The following is a 13,900-nucleotide window of genomic DNA, read 5'->3' as shown; positions in this document are numbered from 1 at the left end:
AATACGGTAAACAGAAGCTCAAACATGCTTGATGCACAAATCCCCGCTTATCTCATGGCTTTTTATTTTCATTAATTTTTTTTATTTTTTTTTTTTAGTTCAGAACAGTATACAATGAAAGGAACAGAGAAAAATCAAAAGTATGCCTTAATCATTTCCTATAATTTTCCCTATGGAGAAAATGAATGGGATTTTGTAACATTTGCACTCTATACAGATGTAGGCTACACTTCAAAAAACAACCAGTAAAAAAAGTATAAACAGCAGCCGTAGCATATTTATATGATTTATGACACTATATGATTTAAGGTGCACTAATACTATTACGAGCTACTTAGAATGAACTATGTTGAAAACTAGTGTAAAGGGGCAGCCTGAAAACGTGTTCGCTATTGTATCTCATGAGGTGAAGAGAGGGTGAACTCATGTCTCCTGGGCTCAAAATAACAATGTTCCTGTCTATTTACACGACAGACAGCAGTTTAACACACAGCAGAGGTCAGGCAGAAGGCAAGACGCTCAGTGTAAACTGTGCTGGACGGAGAATGGAATACTAGCATTTCATGTGTCCCGTGACGCCATATTTCTTCAGAGCGGTCACATGTGGCCAGTTCAATGAATAATGATAGTCTGCTGTCTTCAGGTTTATAATGCTGAATGTGAGTGTATTCTTCTGCAATACCCACCACAGAACAGGACCTTCTTAATATGTAATAAAACATATTTATACACAATTTAGTATTAAATTCATAGGTGAGGTCCATTGTTTCCATCCCTCATAAAACCATTCTGAATACAAATTTCAATAGCGAAGATCTTTTTTTTAAGCTACTGAACATCTTTTTTTTTTCAGCTATTGACCTGCTTATTAAGTGTTTAATAATTTACAAATATTATGCAATTATTAATTTTATTATTTAATTGAAACGAATTTTAGTAATTCACAGATTTAGTGATTCTAAGGCAAATTACAGAATATAATACAGTAACTCTGCACAAAACCAACATTCGTTTACAAAACAGTTAAAAATGCTTCTGTAATATATGATTTAAAGGAAAGAATAGGATTGGAAAATATGTAAATATGTCCGGCTTAGTGTAAACAGCCTAAGCTAACAAGGCCGACTATTTGCACTTAATCTAAATAGACACTCTGTTGAAATGACTAAAATGACGCAAAGTTATTGGATAGCTGTTCTTTTGACACTCCGTAACTCTACAGCAACATTAGAAAGTATTCATGAAAGTAAATCTAATTCTGAACATGCCCAGTTCAAACCGAGCTCCACAAAATAAACCCGAGCTTCATGAATGTACTTCTGCATAAGCTCTTCCTCCTTCATTCTCTGGATGTGACATTGGCTGCTGCATTGGACTGCTAAAGGTAGAAAACCTGGTTTTGGAGAGATGCTGAGGTTCCTGTGCATTCCTCAGAGGGAATTTGCTTCTGAGATCTGACTCGCAGCGCAGCAAACTCACCACTCAGTCTTCTGGTTTGACTCATAATGGCATATAAGAGAATCCATTGCTCATTCTAACTAAAATATAAAAGCCTGTGACGGGTTTTCCAGGGAATTGTTGTTGAAGCTCTGTAATCATATGAGAAGATTTCCATGGTTAAGGGTGAGACGCCATATAACAACTGTGTGTGTTCCATTATACACTTTTCACTTTTTTATATCAATTTAATGCCTTTGTTATATTTTGTCCTTCTCATCACAATCAATAGTTCAAAGCCTAGATTTACTAAGGGAACATGTGCGTGAGGCCGCAATCACACAAAAGCGCCATTGGGAGGGGGAAGTTCTGCTGGTGATCTACATTACAGACAAATGTGCAAAATAAACACAGATGCAGACCATTTTCATAATGACCAAGACAGTCTACCAAGAGCACAAATTAGGAACTATCACAGCCGTGTCAAGCTCAAAATGGCATGCTTTTTATATGTCTGTACTATTTTTGTACTTTCTGTACTGGAAGCTCCTGACATCAGAACAAATTCATTGTGTGTGTAAACACACTTGGCAATAAAGATCTTTCTGATTCTGATTCTGATTCATTTTGGGGGGCAATAAATAATGCCACAAATACCAACTGACTACAAATCTTTATTTAAATACTCTCCTCCCATAGATTTTGCATCTGTAAGGGAAAATCTTACAAATCCTTATGCAATATGGACAGCTGAAAAAATATGCCTGCATGTCTTTAGTAAAAATTAAATTAAATTAAATTTATGCATTGCAGTCGCTTTTATCCAAAGCGACTTACAGTACATTCAGGCTATCAATTTTTACCTATCATGTGTTCCCAGGGAATTGAACCCCCAACCTTGCGCTTGCTTGCTTGCTAGCACAATGCTCTACCAGTTGAGCTACAGGAACAAAATTTTTTTGTACATTTTTTTTTTTTATTAATTTTTTTAAAAAAAATAAAAATTTATTTTTTTATTTTTTTATTTAATTTTTTTGTTTTGTAATGCCAAACAAATGTTTGCATTGGCACTGGCTCTTATTTTTTTATAAATAATGCATTTCTGCTACTGCTGAAAAAAATGTTGTGTGGATGTGAAATTATAGAATTCACTCGACTATAGTGTAAATTTAATACCAATTCTGGAAGCAAGCATACATTGAAGAACTGAAAAAATAAAATAAAAAAAACCTAACAAAACAGAACTAGCTCTGAATACGGAACTGGATCTTGATTCCCACCCTTCTGGCACCTTTATTAAACTTTTCCTTTAATCTGTCTTCAAATCCCACCGTGCAAACTTAAATCTTCCTTTATCCTCCGTGTCAATATGGCTCATGATGTGTTTCTATCTGGCTCGGTGGAGTGAAATGAAAAGTAATGCTGATTGGTTCAAATCCCCTCTGGTCTCTGATGTTGTTTCCATTGCATGATATGATTATGTGTCTCTCTGCTCTTGAGATCTCTACCTCTCGGGCCCCTCGGCTATGATTCAGTGGTGAGAGCGATCGCTGTTGTCATTAACAAGGAGCCTCAAGATGTGAAATGTTACACTCAGGCTGCAATGAAGACAAACCAGAGGGGAGGCCAGGGTAATAATGGGGTGTAATGATGTTTGTGTGATCAGTGCCCACCTCTAGAGCTGCAGGCTACCACAAAACACACGTGTGTCTGTGAGAATTAGGACGACCCTCTAAACAGACGGGACCTCAATGAAAAAAAAAAAAATACAGAGGCGGGAGTAACAATGAACTATTTCAGGAAAAAGACTTACCCAGTCGATCATAGACAACATGCATCCTAATAGTCTGAGTAGGTCTGAGACGAGAGGTCAGAGGTTTGGTTGAGAATTAAACTGCCTGTGGAAAATAAATGAGGATATACTACACAATCCTGCATGCATGTGTTTCAAAGACTGGTTGAAAGAATAAAAATGGAATTTGAAAGTGACTGATTGAACTAGTTTTCGAGTTTAAAACTCACTTGACTTTGTTGTTGACCATTAAACCTGACAACAATTCAGTTTCCTTAATATTCTTAAAGTGCCTCATTATGCCATCGTGAATATGGCCTTTCATGCAACATGTGATGCTCGCTGTGAATGTAAACTATTTGCAAAGTTGTGAAGTAGACGATGCACAGTAAAAAAAAAAAAAAAGTTGTTTTTGTGGACAAAACAGTCTGGAATTTGTTTGAGAGAGCTCAACGTGTCTTGTAGAAATTGAAATCAGGCCTTTCTTGTTAACACATTAGATATCTTAATGTGTGTTTACGCAGATGTGCGGAATGTCCCGTCTCTGGAGTCTAGACGGTCCGCCTTTAAGAACACAGGACAGTGAAGTAATAGATCACAAAATTACATTCAACACATCTGCTTCCACTGAATACAAAGGGAGAACTTTTGAAGAATACTGATGTTGCTTTTTTATAATAAAATAAGATGCTTTTAAGCTACCAAAAAAAAAAAAAGTTTTACTTTAGGCATTTATAGGCCATACAATGGCCTTCTGTAAATGATCAGAGGAATTTCATTTTTGTGTGAAATGCTGCTTTACTGTTAAAAATGCTCTTGGTTTGGTCAGGCTCATGTTGGTAATATTGAGTTTGTGACAGATGTCATGGGAAGTCAGACTGATTTCCATGAATAGTTCATAACATTATAGTTATTATTATTATTATTATTATTAGTAATAAAAAAAAACACAATTTCTTAATCTCTTTTTTAAATATTTTTTTCCTCACAAATGTAATTTCATGTGTCAAAACAGGTCACACACTGCAAAAAGTGGTAACCTGCAATTGTTACTTTAAAGATATAATTACACATGATTTAACATAAAGTACTTTTCGAGTTGGAAATATTTTATAGGATTATTTATTATTTTTGATATATTATATATTTAGGATGATTCAGCTATATTAATTTTGTTTTTTTTTTTTTTTTTTTTTTTTTACTTTTTTTCAGTTCAGTCAAGTTAGTAAACTGTTCAGTCTCTTGTCAAATAAACAGCTCTTGGTTTTTGCATGTTTGTCAGCCATAAACATATTTCCACTACTTTTTTTTGCAATTAATAATGTCGGAAATGTAAAGTCCGATGAAAAAAGTGTGATTTTTTTTAACCGTTTCATTAGATTCATTGAAATTATCCAAATTAAAAAAAAAAAAAAAAACATCGTTCGGACACGGTGGAAGGAAACAGTGAGTGAAGTGACATTACTCACGCGAACTGCTCTGAAGCTAGTGAAAAACTTCATCAGGAATGTGAACAACAACTCAGCTGTCTGTTTTAGAGAGAGTTTGGGAAGGGTGGAGGCGTGGTTTCAGGGCGCGCGCGCTTTGGCTCCTGGATCATATTCATTTGGCGTTCTGCGCGCGAGGAGAAAACGACATGTACTTCTCCTGGAAGATTATGTCACATTAAAGGATTTTGTTGTCTAAAGATTATATTGTCTAATGACAATAACTAATTGCCCAATAGTTGTCTTCATCTCAGTCGCGGTGAGTGGATAACTTTTCTTAATATTAGTTCAGTGTAAAGGCTGTGAAATTTGAGGCTAAAACTGTCAAAGGTTGAGCTTAACAGAAGTTTGTATGCCTTACATTCATTTTCGTCTAATTTAGATTATATTTTAGTTTGTTTATATCATTAAAAAACCATCAGCATTTGTAAGGAGACATATAACTAACTGATAGATGCAATATTATGAAGCAGCGCGCGTCAGGCTCGAGGATAGTGTAGTAGCATCATCCTCCCAACATGAATATATGCATAATTATTTCCCCAAGAATCTCTCTTTCTCTGCAATTGTATTTACTATAGATACAAACAAACACTGAGCTCTTATTTTTCTCATGTGTCTCTTCTTGTTCTCTGTTACTGTAAGAATATGGCACATCATTGACACATAGGTCCCAAATTATTTGGACACTTAAGCAACAGTTAAAAATGAGTGATTTTTATTTAACTGGAAATACCAAGTGGTAATTATTTTGAAGAAAGATGGCACGAACACACCTACAGCCGAATATTTCCAAAAGGATGCTCGTTTTGGAAGATATACTTTTGAAAATAAAGATTAAAGTATCAGAGCAGTATAATCTCAACCCATGTGTTCTTTAATAGCATTTGGGGCCTTAAGTTAATAAGACAAAGCTATTAATGATATATACTGTGTAAAATCCACTGCATATTGCTCAGGAAGAGTCTTGATGGTTCTTTATTGTGTCTTCAAGAGTCTTATCCACCCCCCATCTCCAGGCTGTGTTTGTGTGTGTGTGTGTGTGTGTGCACACTTCTTTGTTGTCGCCGCTTCATAGTGTTTGTTATGGATCTTACAGAGCATCCAAAGACCAGCTGGATTCCCAGATTGTGCTGAAATGAATAGGGCCCAAACATCAGCTGTAGACCCTTCTATTATGAATAAAGCTGTGGATTTGGTAGAGGAAGCTCATCTCAGAACAGTATACAAGCGTCTTCAGCAGCAGCAGAAGGTTTATTCCAAAGTGGCTCTGTCTTAGAAACACTACCCTATAATCACAGCACACACACACACTCCTCTGGCATCCAACCAAACTGTCTTTTTGCAGTTTTTACAGCCACATCAAAATGGAATGTGCACTCTGATATATTTTAAACTGTAATTGGCGTTTTGCCTGTGACAGTATGCATCAGAAATACTATATTTGGCATTCTCTTCTAAAAATGTTTGGTTAAAGGGACAGCTCACCCAAAAATAAAGATTCTGTCATCGTTTACTCACTCTCAAGTTGTTCCAAACCATAGTGAGTTTCTATCTTTCTTCTGTCGAACAGATATTTTTTAAGAATATTGGTGACCAAACAGTTGCTGGGAGCAGCTGACTTCCATAATTGCGGGGGAAAAAAAACAGTGGAAATCCATGCATTCTTCAAAACACCTTATTTTTTTCTGTTCAACAGAAATGAAGTTCATACAGGTTTGGAACAATGTGAGGGGGTGAGTAAATAGATGGCACCATTCTGGGTGAACTATTCTAAGCAGGCTTTTGTTGTTTTCAGACCTAAAGGTTAAAATGATGAAAAATCCAATAATGAAAATCCATCATCATTTATTCAAACTTATACTGTTACAAACCCCGTTCCATAGAACCAAAAATAAAAAAGCCCGTTCCATAGAACCAAAGTGTGACCATAGGCTACAGTGTTAAAATACAGTATAGAATTCTGCATAATACAACCGTCTTGATATCATAATTACGTTCAGGGTGTCAAATGTCATTTTATGCTCCATTTCCATTTACCTCAGAAGTCGGATTGCGGAGTTGGGAGTGACATCACATCCGAGTTGACCGTGTTCCAGTACACAGGTCAGAAAACCAAGACGGACAGGTCCAGTGTTAGCAATAAAAGGTTGATAAAAACATAAAAAGCAGTATCACATCCACAGGTTGGATAGTACTGTGTAAGTTTAGTGAGACACAGACAAACAGAAGTGCTATTAACAATATATTACTAGTTGCTCATATATTAATTGTTGTGGTTCCTGCAAGTTTCAGAGTCCGAACAGAGTTCCAGTCAAAAGTTTCTACAGAGAACTCAAACTTCTGATTTCAAATCGCATTCCCACATTCGTGCATTCACATTAATCCAAGTATGACATCATTGGTTCTGGTAACTGATCGAGATGCATTCTTATTTCCCCTTTTGGCACAGAAGCCTCATGCATACACACTACACACTAAATTTACTGCTGACCCGCAGTTAGACTCCATCTCTTGATTGTGACAAAGTAGCTTTGTTGTTTGATTTCAACTGATTGTAAGAGCCAGGTAACTGCACCTGGACATCTGGGTGTGTGGGCGTCTGCGTGCCAAGTTTATTCAGTGATGCTAATGCAGCTGATAATTGTTTGTTAATTGTAAGCACATGGAGCTGCGGTGTAGTATCGTCATGCTGAGTTTGGTCTAACATTTCTTAGGTTGAATTCTGTCCAGGGGTCATTTGGGCTTGTAATGTCTCTGTGCATCTGATCTCCGTCCAAAGTTTCTCTTGTCCAGCATTTTTATTAGCATTTAATATTGCTTCCCTGCTGTATACACCTCTGTATAAAATCCTCCTCAGAACTGAGCTTCAGTTGTTACACCTGTCCCGATTAACACAGAGCACTTGATGGGTCAGGAATAATCCTACTAGCATCATATAAGCATCATCACTTTATAATGTGTACATTTGTTAGATTTCTAACAAAGTACTCCTCTAAAATGAGGTAAAATGAGAAAGCTCTTGTTTGTTTGTAATACTGTGGCATTCTCTGGTGACCTTTTGAGTTCACGTCACCTTTCCGCTGGAATACTAATGAAGCATTGGGAGCTCTCAGCTGCACAAAGGTCATATCACAATGATCACAAGGATGCTGGGGTGGTCATTGTTTTATAGATTTAACAGCACAGACCTTATTAGTTTATATTTTAAGTCTTTTTTTTTAGCTTGTGAAAAATAAGTACTTTTTAGCATGCTCGAGTACTTTAAATGAATTACGAGAACTAAATGTTTTCGGATAATTCATTGAATAAAAATGTAAAATAAAATCAAGATGTAGTGTAGTTTCAATTTAAATGCAATTACCGTTAGCTGAACTTTAGTTGTAGTTTAGTACATTTAAATATTAGTGACCCTGGACCACAAAAGCAGTCTTAAAGTCCATGTGGCAGGTTAACCACCACTGTCGATTAATGGGTACATAAATCACTCAAGATATGTATGTCATTTTTAAAATGTCTCAAAAATGGTCTTAAATACCAGATTTTTACGTTTTTTTTTTTTTTGTTTTTTTTTTTACACAATTCTGTGATGATGTAACTAACGTTGGGGAGAAGTGGAGGAGAGGTAGCCTCAGTCTAGTATTCAGAACTATGGCGACTGACTGGGATGAGGAAGAGATGGTAAGAGCCAACATGTATGATGACCCGCAGCCATATAATTTCGAACCTGCCAGACGTGAGAGGGTAAATGAGGAATTGGCAAGAACTGATGGCCGTCAAAGCCAATTAAATGCATGGTCCGAGGAGAATGAGTGGAGGGTTGGTGAAGTGTCCTGGTGAGTTGCTATCATTTAGCATCGCAGCAAGCACTGGAGCTAGTCTACAAGCAGCAGTGCACAATAATGACACATTTATTTATTTTTTACTGGCATTGAATAGCACAGAGTGAAAAATCAAGGTTTTCTTTATATCTAGTGGCAGTGATCATGACGTTAGTTCAGATAAGTATCGGTAACCTTTGTCATAATGTCATAGTACTGGTAAACTTTGTCATCTAGAAATAAAAGGCATCATGCTAGCTATATGGACGTTTCTAAGCGTTTATCTCTTCCTCCGGTGAAAATGTTGTTGCAAACATAGCCGCGTGTGTGTCGCTGTGTTTGGCAGGTGCTTGTGTGTGTGCTGTCCCATGGAAACTGCGCTGAAAAGCTTGTGCTGTAAGTTAGTGAGTGAGTTTTGGTCGCTGTTGGTCGATATCTATCTGTCTGTCTATCTATCCATTTGTCTGTCTTTCTGTATCTATCTATCTATCTATCTATCTATCTATCTATCTATCTATCTATCTATCTATCTCTATGTATTTATCTGTTTAACTATAATCTGCGTTATCTGAATACTCTCGTCTACTTTCTCGTCTCTCTCGTCATTCTCAATGCTCTCAAGGCGGGCTTTGGTAAATTCTCTCCCCAATGTGACGTAATGCAATGCATTGTGGGGGAAAGGAGAATCATTGCAAACCGCTGTAAGATAGTACCTACTTTTTCATATTATATTCCGTTTTGTGATACCCAACAACATAAAATTCAATGGATAACAGTTTCAATGTTTATTACCAACAAGCAAATTGCACAAATTTGTTGAAAAATTAACCCTGCAACACGGCCTTTAAGTCGATGGGTTATATTTGCCAAAAATCATTAGGATATTAGTAAAAGATCATGTTCCATTTTGTAAATGTCCTATTGTAAATATATTAAAACTTTATTTTTTATTAGTTATATGCATTGTTAAGAAGACAGTTTTAATGGCGATTTTCTAAATATTGTGATTTTTTTGCACCCTCAGATTCCAGATGTTCAAATAGTTGTATCTCGGCCAAATATTGTCCTATCCTAACAAACCATACATCAATGGAATCTCAATAAATAAATAAAAAATATCCTTATGACTGGTTTTGTGGTCTAGGGTCACATATTACCTTTAATAAATTAAATATAGAATAACACAGTAGAATTTATAATGAAAAGTACTGAACATGTGGTTTTGAATGTTAGTCAGTACCTTAAAATAAGTGTACTTCTTTAAAGCATGAAAAAATATTATTAATTTATAATTATTTAAAATGTATTATTAATTAAATTATAAATTATAAAATTATAAAATGTATTATTAATTTAAAATGATTTTATTAGATATGGTATTATTACAAAGTGCTTTTTTTAAAAGTGTACTTAAGTGTCTTAAAAAACAACTATGAAAGCATAACCTCTTTAAGTACACTTAAGTCACCTTTTATTTATTAATATTATATCACTTGCAAGTATAGTTGAAATTTTTTTTTTACTGTTTGCATATAAATGAAATTTAAATATAAATTATACAATAGTTTACATGATCAAAACAAAACAAACAAGAACTGTTTAGCTTATAGAAGCAGATCAAATGAATAAATAATTAATGATAAGTAAAAGCAATGCAGGTTAGAGTTGGTGAAAGAAAAAAAAAAGCTTCTTTAATGCTTTACAGCTTGTTAGTTTTTTATTCATAAATCTAGTGGAGTCTTTGTTATAATCCCAATACAGTTACAGTTAAATGTGATTTAATGTAAAATTACATTTGACACCCAACAAAAATTTGCTGAATATTATAAGTAATAATTCTCTTAGAAGTTTTGTTTAATTGAATGCATGCACACTTGCTCTATGAAGTACATGAAGTTTAACAGCTGTTAGGATGAGTTATTTCAAGAAACTTAAATACTATACTTTGAATTGAACATTTATATGTAAGAAATGTATAAGTAAATGCACTTTTCCCCACTGCAGCTCACTTTTGTTGAAGATGCTGTACTGAAGGTATAATTAATATAGTGTTTTCTTGTCAGGCAACATTTATTTTGTTGATGTGAAGGATATTTAACTTACTGGTCAGACTGAATTGCCAAATGTCCATCAAACAGTTTGGTTTTGAAATGTTTGCTGACTAAGTTAGCCAGCTGTTTGGAAAAGGTTATTATTACCATGCTCTTTAGCTTTTATCAGAGAAAAGGAAAGAGGAGAGTGTCACAGAGAGAGAATAGAGACTGGACCTGGCATGCGTCACGTGTCTGTCCTGTTTTCATTTTTCCACTGCTAGTCATTGCGGGCTCTCAGCCCTAATCCACCCTCTAAAGTGCCTTGATGCCTTTGTGCTGTGGTCTGGAAGAAGCACCCTCTGTTCCCAGATGTCTGAACTGCTGCTTTGCAGAATTTTCACTGGATTTTCTCCTTAATTAACCCCCATTTTTGTGTGCTGAGACCCAATTTCTTTGTGATGGAGGAATGTGATAGGTATTGGTTTTCCTTGAGTTCTGTTGTTTTTCGCTAAGCCTGGCTCAAACTCAACACTGGGCCGCTTGTTGGGGTCCAGCAGAAGCATGTAATTGTACAAAGGCCATGGAGACGGTACAACACTGGAGAAGGCGTGATAACATCTTCACAGCTTATTTTAGCCCAGCTCAATTCAATTAGTGTCACCACATGCCCTCAGACCAGCGCTGCCAAAATTGATAGAGGCCAGTTACTAGAACAGACTGGCTGTTTAAACTTCTGACTGAAAATTTGTGTAATGTAGTTGAGAGGATTATGATCTATGAAAACTGATTAGATGTTTGCACAGTACATGTAATACATACTAAACTATATTTGCATTTCCTGCAGGTCCTTAGTATGTATTAAAAATGTACTTTTGTAAGGCAGAAAGCAATCTGAAATATTGAAAATAGTATGAAAATGGTTAATTGCCATTTGCAGTGGTGTTATATTTGGAGAAGGAAAGAAGTACAGAAATTATGCTGAATTAAAGTCAAGTCACCTTTATTTATTTTGTGCTTTTCAAAGCAGATTAAATAGAAAAGTAGAAAAGATTCAATGATGCAGACTTCATCAATATGAGTCAAATCCAAAATGAAGGCAATGTAAATCTGTATTTAGTAGAAAGTCTGACATCTTAACCATCCTTCACATTCAACACCAGTATGAAACCGAGTCCAGCTCAAGCACGTGCCTGACCGCTCAGCTGAACACCCACAGCTCTGGAAGCCAAAGATACATTGAACATCCAGCAGGGATCTTATGTGGAAAGTCAACACATGGTGAACGGGAATTCACATTAGTCCAAATCAAACAGGGCTGACATTGTCCTTGGCAAACCCGAACCCCCTTTTTAATTTTTTGGCATGCGCTGATTAAGGTGAATTTGCTGATTCTGGAGTCTGGCCCTAACCCAGTCTAACCACTTAAGTCAAAAGGTGCAAATGTGACAGAATGCAAGAATAGTTTGCGTTTAAGTAGTCGATACCTTTGCTTCTGTTTAACCTCCTTGTTGGTAAGTCCACGTGTTCTTCTTTTTGAAGTAGGGTTAAAAGCATGAATTATTGTGGCTTAATTGTATGTATTAGTTGCAAAATTAATTTGGAGGAGAGTATTTAAATCAGTCTTGCAACATGATTTACTAAGGTTTGTGCTAGTCAATTTACTGGTACTTGCACCATTATGTAATGCTCAAAAAAGCATGTCTTAACCCACTTTGCACCTATGTTGTTAGTAGATTATCTGCATTTGATCATCATCAGCTCTTGTTTAATTGCAACCCTATACTAATTTGTAAACTAATTTCTTAGTAAATTATGTTGGTTATTGTCTCACGCGGACACACAAGCTTCCAAGAAATAGGGAGTTTTAGTCACGTAGCATATAATAATGAGGAGTGCTGTGTGCCCATGACTGTAATTTTGGGAGCCATAGGTCGTTTAGTCTCGGCGTCCGTTTGGGTGAGGGGGGCACTGAGCGGTTCAGGGGCTTACTGTGGTTACACCACACTGGAAACTCAAGGACCTCAAATCAGCCTCTCTGCTGTTTAACTGTAAAATATGATCTTATCAGCATCCCGCTTGTGTTTTAATAACGGACCTTGGGAAAGCTGTATGCCAGTGTGTTGTCTTTGTGCCGCACATTATCAAATGATCTCAGAATTACTGTAAATTCAGAGATGACCACAACTTCTCAAAGAAACAGCACTGTTTCAAGTTAGAGAAAAGTATAAGGCCATCACTATTTTAACAGTTTGTTTTCTCTGGTTTCTCTAATTAGATTTACCACAAACTAAGAGATGGGTTTATTCCCAGCATGCTCCAACCCTCTGGTGATAAACAGAAACGCTACATATAACCGTTTAAGATGGGTTCCTCATGACATCATCCACTTTTCCCAGGCCTTCCCTCCTGAATAAGGATCAGCCTTCAGCCACAGCTGCTTTTAATTACACATGCAGTGTTTCTTTTCAGTTTCCAGGACAGGACTCTTACTCTCTTCCTCATCCAGACAAATGTTTATCAGGACTTTGGCTAGCCTGCCGAAATATGATGTTTACTGGAAGTGCAGGGTGTGAAAAAGGGGGACTGCAATAGCATTTTTCAAACAAACCACAAACTTTTGGTTATAAGTTAGTCAGACTGCATTTTTTCACTTAGTTAGAGTCTTGTTTGCCTACCATGGTAGTCACAGAAATAGTTGCATTGACAGAACATTAATGCTGTTTTTATTAATCACTTCATTATAGTTTGTCATATCGTGAATATAGTATTAGATTATTGTTTGAAATCTATGAGAACGTCTAAGGTTACGTATATATCCCTGGTTCCTCGAAGGAAGGAGACGCTTTGGGGAAACGCCTCCAGCATGACGTCTCTGAATAACGTGTGTAATCAGTCCAATGGATGGGCGAGACGTCATAGGCGGGTGATGTCAGAGACCAGGAAGCATAAAAGCATGAGTGGCGAAGCTGGTAACTAGCCTCAAAGGATGAAGCAAGCACCGGCCAGAGATGCCGGAAGTGTGGCACTGTGACACCTTCAGGGTGGAGTGGGTCAACACTGCAGAGAGCCTGCAGGAACTCCAGCACTGTACCAACCGGGCAGTTAACTGGGTCGAGCTGCGGTCTCCGCAACGAGAAGTGAAAAGCTTCCACTTCAAGGCATACAGTTTCCTCATTGAGGGAGCTCTGGATTGGAGAACATTCTCAACAACCTCGGTTGAGAAACCGGAAGCTAAGAGTTGTGCCTCCTCAGAGACCACACCTGCAGCCTCTAAGCTCCTGCGAGAGGAGAGCTCTCCTGATGGGAACCTCCCATGGAGTGCCGTCAAAA

At 36.7% G+C, this 13,900-nt stretch overlaps 1 protein-coding gene across 1 annotated transcript in view; it reads left to right on the top strand.

Annotated features, from left to right (window-relative positions):
* Nucleotides 1–4,840: 4,840 nt before the first annotated feature.
* Nucleotides 4,841–13,900, top strand: part of LOC127938186 (rho guanine nucleotide exchange factor TIAM2) — a 42,131-nt gene continuing 33,071 nt past the window's right edge. Inside the window, exon 1 of the mRNA XM_052534623.1 lies at nucleotides 4,841–4,975. Within this exon, the coding sequence (XP_052390583.1) occupies nucleotides 4,931–4,975 (45 nt within the window). The 5' untranslated portion in view covers nucleotides 4,841–4,930. The remainder of the gene's footprint in view (nucleotides 4,976–13,900) is intronic.

The sequence above is a fragment of the Carassius gibelio genome, chromosome A20 (genome assembly GCF_023724105.1).
Source record: "Carassius gibelio isolate Cgi1373 ecotype wild population from Czech Republic chromosome A20, carGib1.2-hapl.c, whole genome shotgun sequence".
NCBI lineage: Eukaryota > Metazoa > Chordata > Actinopteri > Cypriniformes > Cyprinidae > Carassius > Carassius gibelio.
This window is presented reverse-complemented; position numbering and strand designations above follow the sequence as displayed.